The 20803-nt window shown below is 37.4% G+C and overlaps 2 protein-coding genes across 2 annotated transcripts in view; one reads left to right on the forward strand and one right to left on the reverse strand.

The window, feature by feature from the left end:
* LOC109057116 (fibronectin type III domain-containing protein 3B-like) overlaps positions 1-14671 on the reverse strand; it is a 58667-nt gene extending 43996 nt beyond the window's left edge. Inside the window, exons 1-3 of the mRNA XM_042714502.1 lie at positions 14499-14671; positions 3185-3316; positions 2889-2964 (exon numbers count right to left, since the gene is read on the reverse strand). Of these exons, the coding sequence (XP_042570436.1) occupies positions 2889-2964; positions 3185-3292 (184 nt within the window). The 5' untranslated portion in view covers positions 3293-3316; positions 14499-14671. The remainder of the gene's footprint in view (positions 1-2888; positions 2965-3184; positions 3317-14498) is intronic.
* A 2587-nt stretch (positions 14672-17258) lies between these two features.
* LOC122135379 (neutral cholesterol ester hydrolase 1-like) lies at positions 17259-20593 on the forward strand. The gene is made up of 5 exons (XM_042714503.1): positions 17259-17477; positions 17606-17837; positions 18062-18131; positions 18229-18400; positions 18893-20593. The coding sequence occupies exons 1-5, from the start codon at positions 17340-17342 to the stop codon at positions 19511-19513; spliced, it is 1233 nt and encodes a 410-aa protein (XP_042570437.1). The 5' UTR covers positions 17259-17339; the 3' UTR covers positions 19514-20593.
* Positions 20594-20803: the final 210 nt, after the last annotated feature.

Genomic DNA, 20803 nt, shown 5'->3' on the forward strand with positions numbered 1-20803 from the left:
TCGTTACATTAAGGGAATTTTTGATATTCCACAAGGACCAGCAGCGAGATCAAAGCTTAGCACAACTCGCACCCCCCAAGACTAAAGTTTGTCCGTATTTTGTCTCCCCTGAGGCCGCAGGCGACTGCTGTCTGCTCAGGGTTAACCTGGAAAGAGTGTTGGGCCAGGTGTGATGTGTTAGCGGTGCCTGATCTCCACATGTACACAGTCTTCTAAACGTCTGCCCAAGGCCTCTTACTATCTCGACTGTCAGAAGGGAGACATATTTTTTTGCACACAATTTTTTTGGACCTCGGCCGTTAATATTAGACATCTGCCTTTTGGAGTTCTGTTTCTCGGAGTTGGAGGAAAGGGGTGAGAGATTGGGGGGCCACAGAGGGGGGAGGCCTCGAGCCACATCAACAGGAAACATATTTACACAGTCTAGAGAAAAAGATTGAAGCGAAGAGATAGCGAAGAATACAGAGAGCATTTTACAAAGAAAATCAGGTGAAGTCACTCAATATGGAAATGGATGAGAGAGAAAAAGGGTCATTAGTCTGGAATGCATGCGCGCGCGTGTGTGGGGGTGTGTGTGTGTGTGTGTATTTTACAGGCCTCCTGATGAGAGTGAGTCGACAATATGTCTGAGGATACAGACTAATGCACAGTGATGTATATGAGCAGCAGAACACATTTTTAGAACACCTAACAATCCTATCGACCGTTGCTTGGAAGGATTGCATCAGCGTCAGTCCTGCAGACGCCCATTAGAAGCCCCTACGCCTGGCAGGAAAGGTGATTCAGAGGAGGAGGAAGTAGAATTCAGATGTTTTTCTGCCTCATAAATCTCAGCAGGACTGGAAAGTAAACCCCACATGCTCCTTTTCCTCTTAGCCTGTATGTTTCCACTGAAAAACTCAGGGTTCTTACCACACAAACAGCTCCAGAAAAAACAATATAAAAGCTAGATCTCATAAAACTGGATTACTAACATTATAATTAAAATTAAAAACTTTTTTTCCAAAAGTTTGGGCTAAAATACGGAATGTTTGTGAAAAGTCTATAAAGGTTTGGAAGGACATAAGTGTGAGTAAATGATGACAATTATCATTTTTGGGTGAACTGTTTCTTTTTAAACCAGTTTAATTACAGTACACAGGGCTTTCTTAAGACCAATTAGTCAACAACCTAATTCAGACAACGTAACAACTAATTGATTTTAAAAATATGCAAATTTGCACCTCCCTATCAGTAAAGTGGTCAGAAATGCCACACCAAAAAATAACGGCAATTGCTCTGATTTATGGAATCAGATCCTGCATGAAAATTGCCCATAGATCTTCATTAAGCACTTTAGCATTTTAACAATCTCAAATGCTAAAGGCGATCTGAATTACAGACATAGTATGTAGCACCTCTTTACAGAACTGTTTTAATAAAGATAAGCCAACAGTACACTGCCCAGCCCTGGGAAAACATTTATCAGCAAATTGTTTGCAAAGTCAACATCAAAGAATAACAGGAGACAAGGCTTATCCAGTGCAGCTGGCAAAGATCGAACAAACATAAGAAAATTAAACAAAGCTCTTATCCTGAACATGCCAGAACATTACCATGGCCTTCAACTGCATCTTCTCCGCACCTGTGAGGTACAGACTCTTTCTCCGTCTACATTCTCTCTATCGGCCAGCTGCCAGCTCCGTCTCTACCATAAACCAAACAACAGGTCCTCTGCTGCTGATTCTGCTATTCTCATTGGACAAACTGAATTAAAAAGTCATTGCAGCTCCTATTAGCTGTGTAAACAGTGATGTGAGCACTCAGACGGTCAGATCCAGTGTCCTGTGGTCTAAGCTACTGTGACTCTCCGCTTTTAATCTCTTACTTACACTTGCAAAACTCTTACTGAGGGAATTCAGTGGCCTTTATGAAGTTAAAAAGACATTATGAGGTCAGATGTAATTTAGTGTAGGGATTCACTGACCGAATGCCTCTCCACTGGCCAAACACACAAGAGTTAGAAATGGTTTTGTAGCACCGTCACATGGCCTTGATCCTTTAGAGGTCTGCAAATAATTATTGTGTAGAACATTTTATGGCAATTTGGAGGGGGGGTGGTGGGGAGATCTAATTGCGATTTATCTGATAAAAAATTTAAATTGCGATTACATGGTTTGCTGTTCTTGTTTGTAGGGCAGCACAATCTGGGTGAATTTTGTGAATATATATCAGTATAAGTACTTGTGTACTTGTTACATGTACTTACTGTAGTAACAATAGTAATTTTTGCATAATTACATGCAAGTAACCCTGAAGCCTATTTCTAATCCTAAACCGATATTAAGTATGTCGTTAATTAATATTACTCGTTATTTAAATACATAATTATGCTATAACATGGACACCCTAAAATCTAGAATAACTCAATATAACAGTTAATAGAAATATGAAAAAAATAAATATTACTATTGTAAACTAACTAAATTTTGGTTTTATTTATTATTAACTGTGCAGCTCTTGAACACTTCCAAAACTGATGCAGATTTCTAGAAATGTGAAGAATGCAAGTTGCAGGAAATATCAGCAGAGACGAGCAAAAATAATGCAATAACAGGTTAATTATATTTCACAAGTTATGCCAGATTGCAGATTTGTCTCTGTGTCTGGATTCATACCAAATGCTAAACATGCAAATCATACTCCAGGCTATGTTTCTGAGTGTGCTTGAGTTCAGAAAAAAGTCTTCATGCCAAACAAACAAACAAATTGAAAGTAAAATAGAATTCAAATGGCATCATAAACTCTAGAGAAAACACCTTGTTTTCTTTCAAAACGGGTCTGATTCACGCACAGATTTGAACAGTAACATTTAGCAAGAGCAATATGAAGATCTTCATTGGACAAACCTTGGATGCATTGCAAAGCCCCATCTTCTGTGCGGATGGTGAACGTCTCACCTGGGTTCACCTGGACCAGGATCACCTGTATAAAAAATGTCACACGTTCATTATGTTGAACAAGGGTCAATTCTAGGCCTTTAGTCTTAGCTAACTTAGCTGTTGTGGCTTGGAGGAATATTTCCGGCTTTTAAAATGAGAGGTTGTTGAGAGATCAAATCTTTCTCAACTGACAATATATTAGATATACAAATAAAAGAAAAATAATTAAGGGGGATAAATGAGGTCTGACTTTATGAGCTCACCTGCTGTGGTGCATCGCCATTGATCATGTGGTGCATCATGGGAACCTCGTTGCTCAATGGAGGCGGGAGGTCCAGCATTTGGTCCATCATCATCATGGTGACGAACATTCATGGAGCCCTCCCTGCAACAACCTGAGAGAGATACCCACTTTGTTAAAATAACATCTGACTGTTTGATGACACATACACTATGTGCCAGACTGCTCCTTAAATGAGCAATTAGCCTCAATTGAAATCAGCCACGGATGGCTAATGATTAAAACTAAAGCAGATCCTCATCTGCAACCCCATCCAGACACACACACATAGAGCAAATACACACTGAACACACACGTCTCACTGAAAGGCTACTGGTGGGTTATGGAACAGGATGAAATCATTATGATGTCACCAATGTTTATATGATGATGTAATCTGTGTAGGGATGATGTAATCTGTATATAAAATGCAGTTATAGGGCGACAGTCTCTCCACAACAGCTGTGAGACTGTGAGACTGAGAGAGAAAATAAACATTTAAATAAAAAAAAGGTACAAAACAGCAAGCTTTGTCTTGCGGCAATCTCTGAAATTTAACATAATTTCATCTGTGTGCCTATAAAAAAAAATGTAAATAAATTATAAAATATATGTAAAAAAATTATAATAAAAGTACAAAACAGTCAAAAAAATGTTATGCATAGAGAATTATATGCACTTTTTGATGAAAATTTTAAAAGTCCCTTGAAGATTTAACCCTTAAAGAGCAATTTCCGGAAGAGTCATTTCCTACAATAAACGTTTCTAAAAAAAGATTTCAAAACGAAGAGATATCCATGTATTACACAGTACATTATAATATTGTGATGCTTAAATTCACATAGGAATTTATGAAACAATTACTGAAATTATGAATTTTTGCATTAGTTTTGTCTGTTTTTATTAGATAACATTTATTTAACATCTATTACAATGATAAATTATACTTAATATTTAATTAACATTACATTTTATTGTCATTTGTAGGTTATTGGCCATAACTTGAAAACAATTACAGCAATATAACTGTAAATTACACTTCAGTTTTTAAAGGTGTCCTATTGTGCTCTTTTACAAAGTCTTGATTTTGTTTTGGGGGTGTACTAGAACAGGCTCTCATACTAGGTTGTTCGAAAAACATTATTTTTCACTAATTTTACATTATTACAACACCTCTCTCCCAGTCTGGCATGTACAGCTCAAATAGTTCCTGTATCAAACGAAGGCCCGCCTTCTGAAATATGAAATGCGCTGTGATTGGTTAGCTGGGCCAGTGTGTGTTGTGATTGGCAGCACTCTGTGCCTGGTCGGGAAAAGTCATGCCCCTTACCATAGCCGCCTGCGAGCTTTAGTGTAAATACTGCATCAAAATCAAACCAATTTGAGCTTGATTTAAACCCGGATGATTGTAACCACTCTAAGTTCATCTGCCTTGGGAAAGCTAGCGTGTGTCTGACATAGTGTTAACACTCATTGCCTTCTCTAGAACAGCTCAATGATGTCACAAATCCCAAATCATTGTAGTTTTTGACATTTATTTCTGCTAAACAAAATATCTCCTGTTGAAGTGGACTTTGAGCTTTGTAACTTTGCAGATCTTTTTTTTATGATCAAATAGTAATATTACAGACTAACTAAAGTTGAAAAAGTATAATAGGATCCCTTTAATTCAAATGTACACATAGCATGTTCACTGCATTTGTAAAATTTAATTTTTAACATTTAGATCCACACATTTAAAAATGAATGTGGTTTTAACCTTGTGTTCAAAGAACCATCACAAACTCCTTCTCTTCCAAGTGTACCGTCTTCAACACATTATGGTTTGAAATTAACTAATTCTATTTTTGCATAATCAGGGTGCGTGCTGCAACCTGCATAAAACACTTGCACAACAGACCTGCACAGAAGTCAATACATGTTGTACAGTATCGTTTATCTTAATGTAGAAAGACTGCACTTCCATCCTCAAAACAAGATTAATATTGCTTGTCACACTGGATGAACACCAGAATTGCAGAATTGCACATGACGCTCTAAAAAAACAACAACCAAAGTTCAGGTCAGGGGAAAGATCAGCACAAGTAATGATAATGTCATCTCAGCTGACTGGTGCCATTTTCCTCTACAAAAGCAATAACCTGTCCCATTTAACTCCAAACAAAAAATGTCACCCCCAGGGGTCAATCCCAGAGCAACTGATATCATTCATCTGATGCGTTGAAGTAGCACAGGAAAAACAACAGCTACAGTGATTACAGACAGAAACCTTAAGCTACGAAAAAGTATTGTGGTAGTACCATCAGGTCCATATTTTGTGGTTCTTTTTTTCAGAATAAATTCTATTCTATTTGTTACGCAAAAATAACCTACATTGAATTATTAAGATGTGAGAAATTGTAGACGTGAGACATCCTCTGATCTCCAGGAGAGAGGAAGACTTGAGAATAGAGGTCAGGGGACTTTTATTGGGTCATAAACGCCTTCACTTCCACTGCTAAACACATACGTAAACATACACACCACCCACAGCAAACCTGCTCCCTTGAAAGTGAACATGAAATGATTCACAGCCTCCACAACGTTAGATAATGTATATACAGTGTATAAAGTAAATAAACTTTTTACATGGTCTCTAGAGACTGAAAAATAAGAATGAAATGGGACTGAAAAAATAGAAGTCTTGGTGATGTCAGCTGCAAAGAATGAAAAAAATTTTTTTTTTTTAGTTAGTAAGGTTAGCTTAATTAAAAGACTAGTAAGACAACTAACTAGTATTCCATTGTGACTTGTCTTTAACACTTATATGGACAGAAGCTCTACATTAACCTGACTTCATGCACTGCTGAAGCATCCTGCAGTCTTCCTCATTCGGAGCATGCTTGTTTTCCTGTGTGCTCTATGCCACGGCCTGTAATTACCGCCCAACTAAAATCATTAACACTACGGCTTAACATGCCAAAGCCTCTGGGATCCGAAAACCCTCTCTCTTCTCCTGTTCCCCCTCCTCTCTCTTTACCCCTCAGGCTCTCAATCCATTCTTTCTTTTCTTTCTACTCTCCTCATTCCCCTCATTCCTGAGGATGGCTGGAGTCTGAAATTCTGTAGGGTTGAGGGGGGCGTTTAAGGGCTAAATCCCCTGAGAGAAAAGTTGAGAAGATTCATACAATGTCAGAGCCGAGGGGAGTGGGAAGGGGGTGTCACACGAAGAGACCAGACCCCCAACCTACACGGGTCATGTTGTTGTGACCACATCACAGCGAGTGTCAATCAGGAAAGACACAGAGAGTCCTTTCATGGCACGGTTGAGGTTCCAGCGATGTGGGGTATTCCCTAGACCACCTCCTCGTCGCAATCACATCCCCTCGCACACAAGTCAAACAACACGCCTTTCATACAACCAAAACAACAGTGAAACAATTATTTCCTTGGTGACATCATCTCAGATCTTCCTCGGGACCTGGATGTTTGATGGTCACAGAGGACATGGGTCAGAGTGCAACTGGATAGGTATGTTCTGTTTAGCCAAATTCAGAAGAAAGGCTGTAAGATCTATAATATTCACCAATATGTGTCCTCTGGAGTTTCAGAGATCTCAAATGACACAAAACATCTGAGAAATGAAGGAGACCTGAGGTATGAAAGAGCAACTTTTGAGCAATATTTAAAAATGATCAGATGATGTGGTATTTCAATTAACTTACATACTGTATTTGGAAGGAAAAAACATCTTTAGAAAGCTCCTTCTGTTATACACAACCGTACAAACTTCTGGGATCAGAAAGAGATTTCTTTGAAAAAATAAAAAATTATATGTGTGTGTGTGTGTGTGTGTGTGTGTATATATGCATTTATAAAAAATTCAACAAACTTTTGAACAGTAGTTTATATTCTGTTTAGATTCAACCGATGACAATTCAACTTTGGTCTGAATTTAGAGATAACTATAGGCTATTACTGGAACTAGGGAGTTAAACTAACCTAATTCGAACACTGATGACATCTAAACCATAAGATATTCACAGATTCAACTTCCTTAAACTCCCAAAATACATTAAAATTAAACATCTACTATGTACAGTGACATTCAGCATACAAACGCATTTTAACAATGCAAATTCGCAGTAAAATTTAAATGTGTAGTGTGTAATTTCTTCAAACATAATGATTATATTCACACAGGTTTCCTGAATACTCATTAACCATTAGTTGATGCAACAGATAGTCTCACCCCAAACTCACACCATTGGCTGAGTCGGTGTTGCTGTGTGAAGGCCAGTCGGTAAGCTCAAATCAACAAGACTATGTTTTGATAGTGCCATAGTGTTTACACTTTCACAAGGAATCACCCTTACTTTTTACAACTACACATTAGAAAGTACTTTAGAAATTATAATAGCATCAAAAATGTATGCTAAACAGAACACAAGCAGTAACAACAGCAAGAGCAGACAAGCAGTGACAACAGCACCCTGCCACACACACCAACATAATAAGACAGATTTCATTCTTTTTAGAAATTTGTTCTTGCATCTGGCAGGTTTACAGTCCCAGATGTGGACCCAGTCTAGCATGGGCCTATAATCCAGCTAATGGCACATAATAACACAGAGGAAGCTGGGAAACCAAGAAAACCATCACTTTTTCCTCTCCATCTCCCCCTCATTCCTTTATTCTCTCATTCCATCCCTTCCCTCAGCCCTGATCAGCTGAAACACACACACAAAACACACGCTCAGGCTTGCAAACACACATTCCTAGAGAATGAGAAACAAACTAAATGTCACTTATTTTTTTGCCTGCAAAGTAACTATCTCACCTCAGAGCGTTCAGGATTTCCATCTCCCCGATGTTGACTCACGTCTGTGACTCTGATCAGCGTTTACAGCCAGATGACATCACCTCTTTAAAAATATCTCAACAACCTCGGCCACAATGGAACTGAAGTGATAATGGTCCAGACGAGGCACAGACAGGAAATTAAGGACACATTACAGGAGTGTGGAAGAATAATGAACCAACTGACTGGCCTTTATTTGCGTCTGGCCTAAGATTATTGCTCTAGTTGAGAGGTTCCTGCCCTGATAGCTAGTAGAGTTACCCAGCTTGCCAATCAGTCTAGGGCTACAAAGTAAGAGTGAATTATAAAGTTTTGAAAAAAAAAAAAAAACTAAATTTAAAGACTAGATTAGTCCACACCACAGCTATGATGATAACAATACAGAGGAACAATATCATTGGAATCACTTTCTGAACAATTTTTTTCAACTGATGAACAATTAAAAACATTCACAGCCAATCAGAATCCCCTGACTTTGAAAGGATTGAGCATTTAAAATGGCAGATGACTCTTATAATAAATAAAATGTTATAATTTGTTGGTGAAATGCGAATATTATCTTTAAAGTCATCCTTGATGTGAAAAACCCTTATGTCTAATGTAATCACACAAGACTGCTTGTATGCATATATTCACATTATTAATGAACAACATCATAAATTTTAGTCTGGTATAAAGTTATCAAATGTAGGGGAGTGCGTTATTGTGTTTCCACATTTTCTGGGATATCATCAATAATGATAATATTTTTTAACAGTATTTGCCCCATTATAGTGATTTCCAGAGGCTTTCTCCAACCTTTTTAGATGTGTGCATCATCTTTTATATCAAATTCTTACATTTAATCAATAAATTCAGTTTGATTCATGAAAGCTGTTACTAATCAACTGAAATCAGTATCAACAAAATCCATCTTTGCATTGCATATGTGGCACATCTGAAGTGGCATTTAGATGTATTCACACAGACTGTTTAATGCAGCTCAAAGGTGGCATGAATGCATTGACACTGCAATTACAATTGCATAAATAATGTTATGAGAAAAAAAGTGTTACATGCTAAAAGTGGCATATTCGATAATGTCAGCTCGCACGTCATTAAAACAACAATTATGATATTATTGTAGATGACATGTTGTAAACCCCTAATCATATGCATTCAGAAGACTTGTAACACAGCAGACAGAAAGTCATTCAGATTTGATACAATATGAGGGTGAGTAAACGAGTAAACTGAATTTTAATTTTTAGGTGAACTATCGCTAAATTGAATTCTCAAATATGTTTCAGTTTAATATCAAGCTTGTCTCAAGGAAAGTCCTGAGGAGAAATAAACAAAAATAAATGAGAAATTGTTATTAACAAGATGAGTATAGAGCTATAATATAAATGTGTATAGCATAGCCCAGATCATTTTGATGAGAAATGTTCCAGTTCATTGTTCCCACTTCAATATCTTGTCAAATCTGAGAACAGTTTGTGACATCGCTGAGATCTTTTCTGATATTCGAGAGATTCCTAAAGCCTGTTTCTCAAGAGCAAAATATGTTCTATCAATAAATCTCAATTTCATCTAAAAGAATCATTTGTGATATTAAATTGTCATTTCCTTTTCCTTCGGTCTATATAACGGCATTACGAGCCATCTCAATGCCACTGTCCTGTTTAACAGATAAAGGTGTTACCCAACACTGACACCACAGACGACCTGGTTCCTCCCTGAAGGCTCAATAATACAGTTACACACCCAGCTGAGCTCAAAAAGCTGACCCTGTTTCTGCCCGCACTGAAACTCCATCCACTCTCACCTTACAAAACTTACAGCAAAAGACACTAGGAGAGAGGGGACAAAAATGAGGGACACTGCAGAGAATGAAGACAGAAAAGAGATTCCCAGGATCCAAATTCAGTGTTGCATAACCCCAACATGAAACGTGATCCGGCCTCGGAGCGCTGACAAGGAGCAGAGGAGCATCTTAACTGGGTCAGGCTGAGTGAATCATAGGCTACGTTCACACTGCAGGGCTTAATGCTCAATTCCGATTTTTTGAAAAAATTCGATTTTTTTTTGCGAGGCAAAAAAATCGGAATTGGGTCGTTTCAGCCTGCAGTGTGAACGTAGCCATATTCTCCAGTCACAGGGTCACATCGGAGAAAATGATACAGTCTCTCATCTTTAACATCCTAATTGTGTCCAGGGACAGAATATAAATGGAGCTACAGATTGAGAAAGGAAGAGGTTGATTGGTTCTTTTTAGTCAATCAAAAACATATAATATGAACTGCATGATCTTATTCTTGAACAAACAACTTCTATGAGTCAGTTCTTTTTAGTAAATCAAAAATATATAGTGCAAACAGCGTAGTCTGATTCCTGAACAAATTACTCTTATTAGTGAATCAAAACATACAGTACAGGGTAGTTTGAATCATAAAAGTATGACTCTTATGAACAGGTTCTTTTTAGTGAATCAAAATATATAGCACAACAATGTAGTTTTAACCCCATTCAAACAACTCTTATGAACTGGTTCTTTTTAGTGAGTCAAAACATACAACATGAACACTATAATCTGAATCAAAAATGAATGAATCAAACCAGTTAGTTAAATCAGTGGCATCACTAGGTTATCATGTCAATGAGTAGGTAAAGATGCATAGTTTTAGTCATAGTAAAACAATTGTAAATTATTTATTAATGAAATTTTCACCTAACTCATTTCATAATCATAACCATCAAGTCAATGATCATCATGTTCTTTATCTAATCTTGTCATAACATCCACACTGATGTTTTAACATTACAGTTAATCAGCCAATTTAGACTTCAGAAAGAATTCTACAAACTTCCAGCCACGCAAAAGTGGGAATAAACTTGTGCATGTATGTACAGAATGAATAGACACCCCTCTTCACGCGCTCCTTCCCTCTTCTTCTAAAGGTCAATAGGTCACATTCCTTATCCTGATTTGGGCCTCAGCTACAAACAAGCTATGTTAGTGTGTATTTGTGTTTCAGGACCTCTGTACCAAACATGTTACGCTTAGTAGCAGGTAGATCATCCAATTCATGAAACATCTAAACCAAAGCATCGCTGGTTCTGTCTGTATAAGAGGCTTTTATGATCAAGCATGCTGTGATGCTCAGCAGAAGAGACAAAGACCAATATCCACTCCTCAATCCTGCCTCCAGCAACTGAAGGCTGAAGAGATAAAAGGGCGGGAAAAGTTTGGTCTCAGCACCTAAAAATCCATTTGTGCATTCCAATGCACCTATTCACAAAGAGGTCAGAGAAAGGAAGGAAAAACAAAATGATGCACCACTTTGGAGATAAACCATCCACAGCATCTGAGCAGAGAAACATCTCAACTCTATGAAAACAGTTCCAAACAAAGCAAAAGTAGAATTAACCATTGACTCTTTCGAAGCACCACACAGCAGTGGTGATATTGAATCAATCAGTGTTTTTGAACAAATGAATCAAATAAATGGTTCAATGACTCACTCTTAAAGATATGCTGAATTTGGAGCCATATACTTATTTTACAATTTCTGCCATATGAAGATATGAAAATGAATCATTTCATCATTTTTCAAATTGGGATTTGTTTTTTAAGTCTTTTAAAGAGTTGTGAACCAGTGATGAACCAACCAGAGGTGAAATTACAAACTTTGATATGAAGCCAAAAAAAAAAGGATTTGAATAAAAATGAGAGATAAATGTAAAGCTTCAGAAAGATGTTAATTTTGTGATTTGTCTGACTGTTTTTGATTGTGTTGTGTTTGGGTAATTTTGTTTTTCACTATTAAACAATTATTTCAAAAACAAGTTAAAATATTAGGTTGTTATTCCAGAATATTATGTTGCTATTCCAGAAAGAATCAGTGTTATTGAACAAATCAGTTGAATGAATGATTCAATCACTTGTCGTCATCTAGTAGCATAACGATAGAACACACAAACACAGATTGATATGAACAGATAAAAGTCGCTGTTGGACTACATCATCACTTCTGGAACACTGCTAGACCAATCAAATTCAAGGACTGGAAATACTCAATCATACTTATGGGTTTGTTTAAATCCTTAACTATAACCGAAAACAGTGGAAAAAAATCCCACAGAATAACACTGCAGGAGGGAACCTTGGGTTTTTTGCTCAAGGGTATGATGGTGATCAGGGTTCACAGTTATTCTCCATGAATCACCCATTCCTAAACCAGATCTTTAACCACCACGACTACCACCCTTCTCTGTGATAAAAGCCTAAATTTGCCTCTAATGTACCATGAGCTTCTCATAAGGACATCTCACTTAACCTCAGGGTTACCGGCATTAGCAATAATTCGGCACAACCAATTCGATAACGACAATAAAGTACTGACAGCTCATTACAATCACTCTCAGGAAATGATGGAGACAGATAGAGCAAAGCATCTGATTTTCCAATGCAATTAGCTCAAACGCCTAAGTATTTCGATAACATCAGCTCTCTTCAAGTTAGAGAGGTGGTGGACAGTGGAGAACCCAGAGAGCAAACCAGTGGTGTTAAAAAAAAAAAAGCACAGGTTGCTTTGGAAAAACTTATTTACAATGGGTCTTTGCATTAAACGTTAGGAAAAGTGTATAAAGTGCTAAATATAGCCTGCCGTTATCACCAGAACTGGAGTCTGAGCCAAAGAATGGTAAAGGGTCTCTAGAAAATACCTACAAGCATCACATTCTTTTAACGTCTGAGTTTGGGGCCAAAGGGCTGTAGGGTTGGGAGGGGTCAGGGTACGCCCGTGTGTTTTAATGGGGGTGTGAGATGCTGACAAATCAGTCCTCACCCTGTGGTCTGGTTACCACCACAGAAAAGTGCAATTCCTTCACAGGACATAATTTAAAGCATAAATTACAATACAATTTCAGTAGTCTACAGTATTAGTCCACAAAGCCCATGTGTTTAACTTTGACATAACAAAAGAGATGTTTTCACTGCGGTTTAAGACTCTCGTATTATCTTATAAAGATAATTTCCCACTTTCCACCTCTATAAATACTACAACAGTGACTTAAAGGGGAGATGCCAAGCTTGATGCACAGGTTGGAGTCTCTAAAGTCAACAAGTCTGCTTTCTGCACCTCAAGATTTGCTCTGGAATGTCACATGACGTCATGCATTTGGGATCGGGTTTCCTCTGGCTAGAAGATCCGGTCCACGAAATGAACCCCAACTGAATGTTTTCTTAAATCATATTTTGCAAAACGTTTTTCTTTCACAACTGTTCACATTTTAACGCTATCATCCTTATAAGAAACAGTTTTCATGTGCAAGACTGCAACATTTAAATACTCCCACAGAAAACCCAACTCCAAACGATTCAGAGATTCTTTCAGTCGTGACATAATTTTATTGTGTGTATCATATCATACATGTCTCCTATTACAGTAACCTTCACCCGGTCAAATCCTCAATATGCTCCAAAAACACTGCACTGTCAGCTCTATCGTCTAATTCCTTCTTTTAATATTCCAAATAGACGTTTCTCGAGTTCAATGAGATTGTGAGTTTTTATAAAGCACCGCACGGACTGACTCAGTCCCATTAAAGAACGAATTCTTAAAAACCGTTTTTGTGAACCGGTTCAAGTGAATCATTGAAACGATTCGACTCAAAAGAACGCTATTCTACAATTCACGTTAATACGGTTTCTCATTAGAACGCTTCTCTGAAATGTATGTGATTATTATAATGGTTATATAGACGGAACTGGACTTTTATGTACACAATATACAACATACGTCATGCTCATTACAATGACGTAAGTAAACAACCCAGCAATTATAAAAGTATATTGACGTGACGCTAAAGCAAACTTGTTGCTGGGAATTGACGTATCACTTCCCAAAAGTCTTTATCTGTGTCCTATAAACATGTTACATTGGTAAAGGCATATGAATGCAACATATTTAAATTATACAAACAGGCCCCTGTGTTTACAAAAAATAAATAAATAAATAATCGGTTTCCAATTCCAGTATTTTCCGGGGAAAATGCAGTGGATAGAATCACACTAGCGAATGTTATAAAAGCCTCCTCTGTTCATTTCTCACTTAGGCATTACAAGTGTCACTGAATTTCGATAAAGCAGCGTTAATGATGATTACAAATTACTTTTTTCCTGCATAAAAAGTAGGCTACACAAGATACACATACCCTATCAACTGAAATATACTACTTAAAATACAGCTGTCAAAATAGAAACAAATAAAAGTAAAGTAAATCAGCGTTTAACGCACTAAGTTTCGTTTATGCATCGTTTCGTTTTCCTTTAAATTCACGACTTCCCTTTCCCATCAAAGAGTCAGCCGGCTCGCGCTTTTCTGCAACTTGAAACTTTGCGAAACAGCGTCTCAGAGCGCGTCGGAAAATTACATTACCTCGGTAATACTTCATACAAAACGCGTCTACTTACCTCGGATTCAGTAAAACTTGCTTATTAACACTGGAGTCCCTAAATGCCCGTAATAGAAAGCATGTTATTCCGTTGCTGCGAAGTCCACGGTGGACCAGACCAAACCAGTGTGGAATTCCGCCATGTCAATTATGTGGAAGCGCACATGGGGGTGTAGAAGTTTACCGTATAACACCGAATACTCTCCCGTACCATTCCATCGCCAGGAATCATTACTGATAATGAAGACAAAAGGGGATGTTAGCAGGGATTGTGCTGTTAGGATGGACGAGGACAACGTGAATCCAAAAATATTTAATTTTTCTAAATTGGCAGTGTTGTTGAAGTCTGCTTTGAAATAGAAGCAAGTTGAACCATACATTATTTTACCCTAAAGCATGAATAGATGATAAAAAAATGAATATAAAAATAAATAAAAAGTTTTTTTGTTTACATGCAAACTGTAACTTTAATAATAATAATAATAGTTATTATTTAAATATACAAGCAATTGATGTAAAACTAATCATTGGTTTAAAACTCACGTGCTTTGTCCACAAACGTATTAAGTTCCTATTTGTAGGTTCCACATCCTCAAACATGACATACACAGGATTTTGTTTAGGACTACGATATCTCACAAATGCACAACAGTGGAATCTATCCCACTCATATTCCATGGCTACACATGCTGTGTCATAACCGTACGGTGTTACATTAAATCTAGCATTTATTGTAATGTTATACATCGAAATGTATGATATTCCAAACTCATAAGTTAAAGCTTTTAAAAGAGTTTTGATTTTCCTGATTTGTGGGCCAAATTAGTAAACTTAACAACTCATTATAATAATAATGTGATTCACATTAACAGTAGGCTACGAGTAGAAATCTACAGTAGCTGTATTTTTGAGCTTTCGTTGAAATGCTATTTAATTAAGTTTTTTAAGTTTCATATATTTCTATTGAAGTATAGTTATCAGTGTGAGAATCGGTGGCCATATTATAAAAGAGAAACTACAGCGCCACTTAGTGATAATTAACAATACTACAGTAATCAGCTCAGATCTCATTCACAGCCTGGAATCAAAGCATGGTTTATCAGGACATTAACCATGAAGCATGCATTATCACACCAGGATATTTACAACCACTTATCAAGATGACCAATATTAGCTATACACAAAAATATCTTCATAACAAGAAATTCAATAAAAAGATGAGGTATTTCAACATAATTCAGTCAGTCACTGTCAACTCTGAGACTGTATAGTTCTAGTGTATAGTTTCATGAGATTCTTGTGTTGCTTTAACTGAAACCATAATTATGATGCGTTGTGTTTTGATCATGGTGATTTTACTGTCAATAGCAGCTGCTTACTATATTTATCTGCCCCAAATATGTGATGATATTTTAACTCAACATCATCAAATTAGGTCATATTAGGCCTTTTTTGCAAATCAGCAGATTTTTTTCAAGGTGCTGTGTTTTCATTACTAAGGAAAACGTTTTTCTAACAGATGGCTTTGGACAAAAGTGCTCCTATTAAATTCAAAGTTCAGGCCCCTCTCTACACCCCCTTCAGGCCTTGGACTTCAGCACTCCCTCGTACCAGCAGAACGCCCACATTCCCATCCTGCACCGTCCACTCATAGCTCGCTTTTGGCTGGAGTACCTAAACGGGGATCCAAGACTTGTTATGTCTTTGCTGGCAAACAGCCACACAACTCCCAAAAATATATATGTATTAAATAAATAAATTATTAAATAATAATTTATAAAAGTATTAAAAATGACCAATTAGATTGTATTTTTTAAATAAATCTACAAATACAAATGTATAAATAACAAGTGTGTCAAAGCAGGACTATACAAAAAAAAAAAAAAAAACAGATGGGAAGACAAGACAGTTCATGTCTCTCACACTCAAGACTTGCAGCAGTGTACATTTTTTATGTACACACAAGCATGCAATTGTGCTCTCTGCCCTAGTTTTGTGCAGCTGCAGGCGTGACTTGTCACAGATGTGCATCGCCATGCCTCAGGAGTGGACTCCTTTCTTACTGAGTGATACATTCTGAATGCATGCATTTATTTCCTTGGGAAATAAATCATTTGCATAGAATCTGTGGAACAGCATCTGTGAAATGTTTAAATATAAACGTAAAATAAATGAATTAAAATAATCATACATTTCATTCAACTTACAAGTGTGTATTTGAAACAATTTGTCTAAAACTCAAGGTTTAGCTACCATATAAAAATAATGTACTTCATCCACAAAATGATTTTCTCTTTGCAAGCTCCAGATCCTCAGGTCACACTGTACTTTGTTTGGGATTGTCACATTTCATAATTTCACACTTCCATCAGATTCCACTGTGTCATCAACCTGCAATGTAAATTGTTATAAAAAATGGGAGGCAATAAAAGTAAAGCCATTAACAGATAAAATCACTAATAAAAACTGCAGTCAAAGGAAAACAATCGCTTCAGGTGGACTAGCGGACTTTTAACATGTGAAATCAGATAGTGTCCAGTGTTGCCAAGTCCGCGGGTTTCCCGCGGAATTGGGCTACTTTATCACTGTTGCAGCGGGCTGTTTTTCATGTTCGCGGGTTAAAGAAACCCCGATAACGTGATATTTAGCCCCTGTAGTGCGAATTTTACCCGGGGAACCCCGCCAAAAACGTGTATTTTACCCCCTGGAACGCGATTTTTAATGGGGATCGATTGGGGTTGTATTGAGTAGCAATTGGGCGGGTTTTGTTGTGAAAACCTGGCAACCTTAGACTGCTGTCATACATACAGTAGACTACTGACGTTTTGTGCTGCGGTTCATTTCTTTAATATAATTAATAATGCGGTCCATTTTGATCGGGACGGTTTTACTGTCAATAGCAACTGCTTATTATATTTATCTGCCTCTGCCCAGCACTATATCAGATCCATGGAAACTCATGTTTGTGGATGCATTGAACCGTGGCATGATGAAGTTGGTAAGATTTTGCATTCAAATATTTATTTATAAATGCTTTTAAATGAATATATAAAATTGCACCGAAGTGTCACGGCTTCTGGATTTATTAAAGGGATCTGCTGACAGAAGCAACTTTTTTTTGTTTAGAGTTTTGTAGCTCATGACCTTGGACTGACTTCCCCATTCGGTTTGGTAAAATACTGTTTGGCTTGGGCGGATGTAAAAAGTATCGAGTCCAGCGCAACCGTCCGAGTCACAGAAGCGTCTTTTGGAGGAGTGGAAGCACTAGTGTTTGAGTCAGCTGCTGCAGGCCAGGAGCAGAGCTTGAAAAGAAGCGTTGTCTATTTCCATGGAGGAGGATGGACAGTCGGCAGTACAAGTAGAAGATAGTTCATTGTTTTATATATTAAATTGCATATGATTTCATGCAAATGAAGGATTTCGTTGCATGCATTAGAAGTTGTAGACAGAGGGGGAGAGAGATTTGCTCAGCGGTCTCGAGGCGCCCTCATGTGGTTGAGCAAGGATATTATTTGAACCTGTCTTTTTCATGACACTTTTTAGTGACATATTAACCTCTTGATTTGCTCTCTGTGTTTAAAGAGATGGAACCATATTATCTTCACTGCATGACTATGGCTGAAGAGCTGGATGCAGTCGTAATATCTGTTGAGTAAGCAATTTTCTGGATCTTGCATATGGTCTTTGAATTATTAAAGGAGTTATTTACCTGACTCAATTTGTACATTTTGTTTTAATTGATTGTTTAGGTATAGGCTGGCACCAGATGCACGTTTTCCAGATCAGTATAATGATGTTTTTCAGGCCTCGAAACATATTCTGACACCCGAGGTATTGGGTCGGTACTCCATAGACCCGAAAAGAGTGGCTGTGTCAGGTGACAGTGCAGGAGGGAACCTAGCCGCCGCTGTGGCACAACAGGTGTGAGAAATCCAAGCATCAAATTGTAAAAAATGACAAATATATGTTTCCCATTAAGCCAAGGTGAATAGCGTAAAGACTGTAACTAATAGATATCACCATACTTCCCAAATGATTAATAAAAGTATACTAAGATAGTTGTTTTGTATTTCACGCTTTTTTTTTTAAATGTTATGCTTAAATATGCAAATGATGCATTATCTAATTAAATATACTCTAATTTGCATGCATTTCCAAAACGGAAATCTGTACATTGGATAAAGCCAGGTTCATTTTGTTGACATTACAGAGGTTTTTTTTTTTGTTTTTTTTTGTTTTTTTTTTAAAGAGATTTTGGATTTCTCTTTCAATATGGTGAATGATATATGAACAAACCCCTCTGTAAAAACTTGTGCTGCTGAAATGTAGTTTTGTTTGCTAGTGTGCCTTAATATGTTATTAAAGGTATTCCTTATTAAAGATAATCACATTCATTCGTCTCTCTTCTCACAGATGGCTTTGGACAGTAGCATTCCTATTAAATTCAAAGTTCAGGCCCTGGTCTACCCTGTGCTTCAGGCCTTGGACTTCAACACCCCCTCGTACCAGCAGAACGCCCACATTCCCATCCTATACAGATCATTCGTGGCCCGCTTTTGGCTGGAGTACCTAAACGGTGAGCAGAAACTTGTTCCTGCTTTGCTGGCAAACAACCACACGGCTCTGGATCAGGGTCAGGATATAGCAGTGGCCAAAGCCAAGACCGACTGGACCAAGCTTCTTCCGGTGGCCTTTCAGAAGAACTATAAACCCAAGGTTTCGCTTCATGGTGACCCAAAGCTGCTGGAGAAGCTGCCAGGCCTGCTGGATGTGAGAGCGTCGCCTTTACTTGCTGAAACTGAAGTGCTGAAGGCCGTGCCGCCCGCTTACATCATGACCTGTGAGCATGACGTGCTGAGAGACGACGGACTCATGTACGCCACGCGACTGAAAGAGGCCAGAGTGAATGTCACCGTTGATCACTATGAAGATGGTTTCCATGGATGCCTTGGTTTCGCTTCTGGACCCTTTGAGTTTTCTGTTGGAAGACGAAGTCTTGAGAACTACATCCGTTGGCTGAAAGAGAACCTCTAAAGACTCATATAGACTGGGTCTATGTTAAATATATTTTAATTTTGCATTCGATTTTTTAATTTAGCATGCAGTTCAATATGAAAATGCTTTAAAGTTTTTGCTACAAAAAAACTGAACAAGCATGCTGTAACTGAATTTTCAGTTTAATACAGGGAATTTATAAATGTTTAGTTAATGTCGGAATGATTTATGCTGTGAAATTGGATTTTATAAACAGGTATAACATTAACTAAAAAAAAAAATTCTATTATAGAAAGATTTTTGGGGAAGGAAATCACGATAATGAGTCAAATAAAAAAACAGTATGTTTACTTTTAAAAAAAGAGAAGAAGAAAATAAAAGAAAAAAGAAAATTAATAAAAGGATTGATGAGGGAAATTAAAAATATATATAATTTTTGGCCTGACAGAGCTTTCAGGGACAGATATCATTTTAGATGCATAGCCCATGTTCATAAAAATTTCTTTATGCCATAAAATCTTTTCTCAAAGCATATCATCATGTTTACATATAACTTCTGACTGTTAAAATACAACACTACTGGGAAAATGTTCTAACTCCTGTCTGGGAATTGCGACTTCTTTGGCAGTTTCTTTGCTGCTGGCAGTCAGCAGTTTTGACAAAAGGGAATTTCCTAAAAACCTAGCGGTGTGGTGGTTTAATGAAACACGAGCTGGAAGGGAGTATTTGAGGGAAGTTATCTGTCACTGTTAGCACATGGGAACGCCGGGGGAGCAGATAAGCAGTTCTCACTGGTTTTCCCACCTGTAAGACCTTTACTATTATTGCACCTTTTTTGGTTTTTCCCCTAATTGGGAGTGTGGGGACAATAATCAATTTCTGTTGATGTTTTACAGACACTACTATTCTTCTCAGGGAAAATCTTTTTAAACAGATGATCTTTGTAATACACCCACATTTATGTCTTTTCTAGCTCTTATTGTTTTGTAACCACTCTGCATGCCGGTTTCCAAAATGATACTACTATCTTCTTTCATGTGAGTCAGTGTAGGATGGAATCATGTTTCTTTTAATGCTGTGTTTTGGAACCTTGGCTACAAAATAAACCACTGATGATGATTTTTGTGAAAGATGTCACTGTTCTCCAGCACTGCCTATAGGAAAGAAAAATCAATCTCACATTTGTCTCTTTGCAAGGGATCTCAATCTCAAAAACTCAAGGATTTCAATATGAACATTTCTCACTAAATCTGTCATAGACCAGCTGAACAATCAACATGGATTTTCTTTATATATTTTTACTATATTTCAACAGTATTATTTAAAAAA

The sequence above is a fragment of the Cyprinus carpio genome, chromosome A24, assembly GCF_018340385.1.
Source record: "Cyprinus carpio isolate SPL01 chromosome A24, ASM1834038v1, whole genome shotgun sequence".
NCBI lineage: Eukaryota > Metazoa > Chordata > Actinopteri > Cypriniformes > Cyprinidae > Cyprinus > Cyprinus carpio.

Bases quoted from the DNA above. Each gene is read 5' to 3' on its own strand.
- LOC122135379 (XM_042714503.1), top strand. From the start codon at position 17,340: ATGCGGTCCATTTTGATCGGGACGGTTTTACTGTCAATAGCAACTGCT. The intron at 17,478-17,605 runs GTAAGATTTTGC...TTTTTTGTTTAG, and splicing joins ACCGTGGCATGATGAAGTTG to AGTTTTGTAGCTCATGACCT. The intron at 18,132-18,228 runs GTAAGCAATTTT...TTGATTGTTTAG, and splicing joins GCAGTCGTAATATCTGTTGA to GTATAGGCTGGCACCAGATG.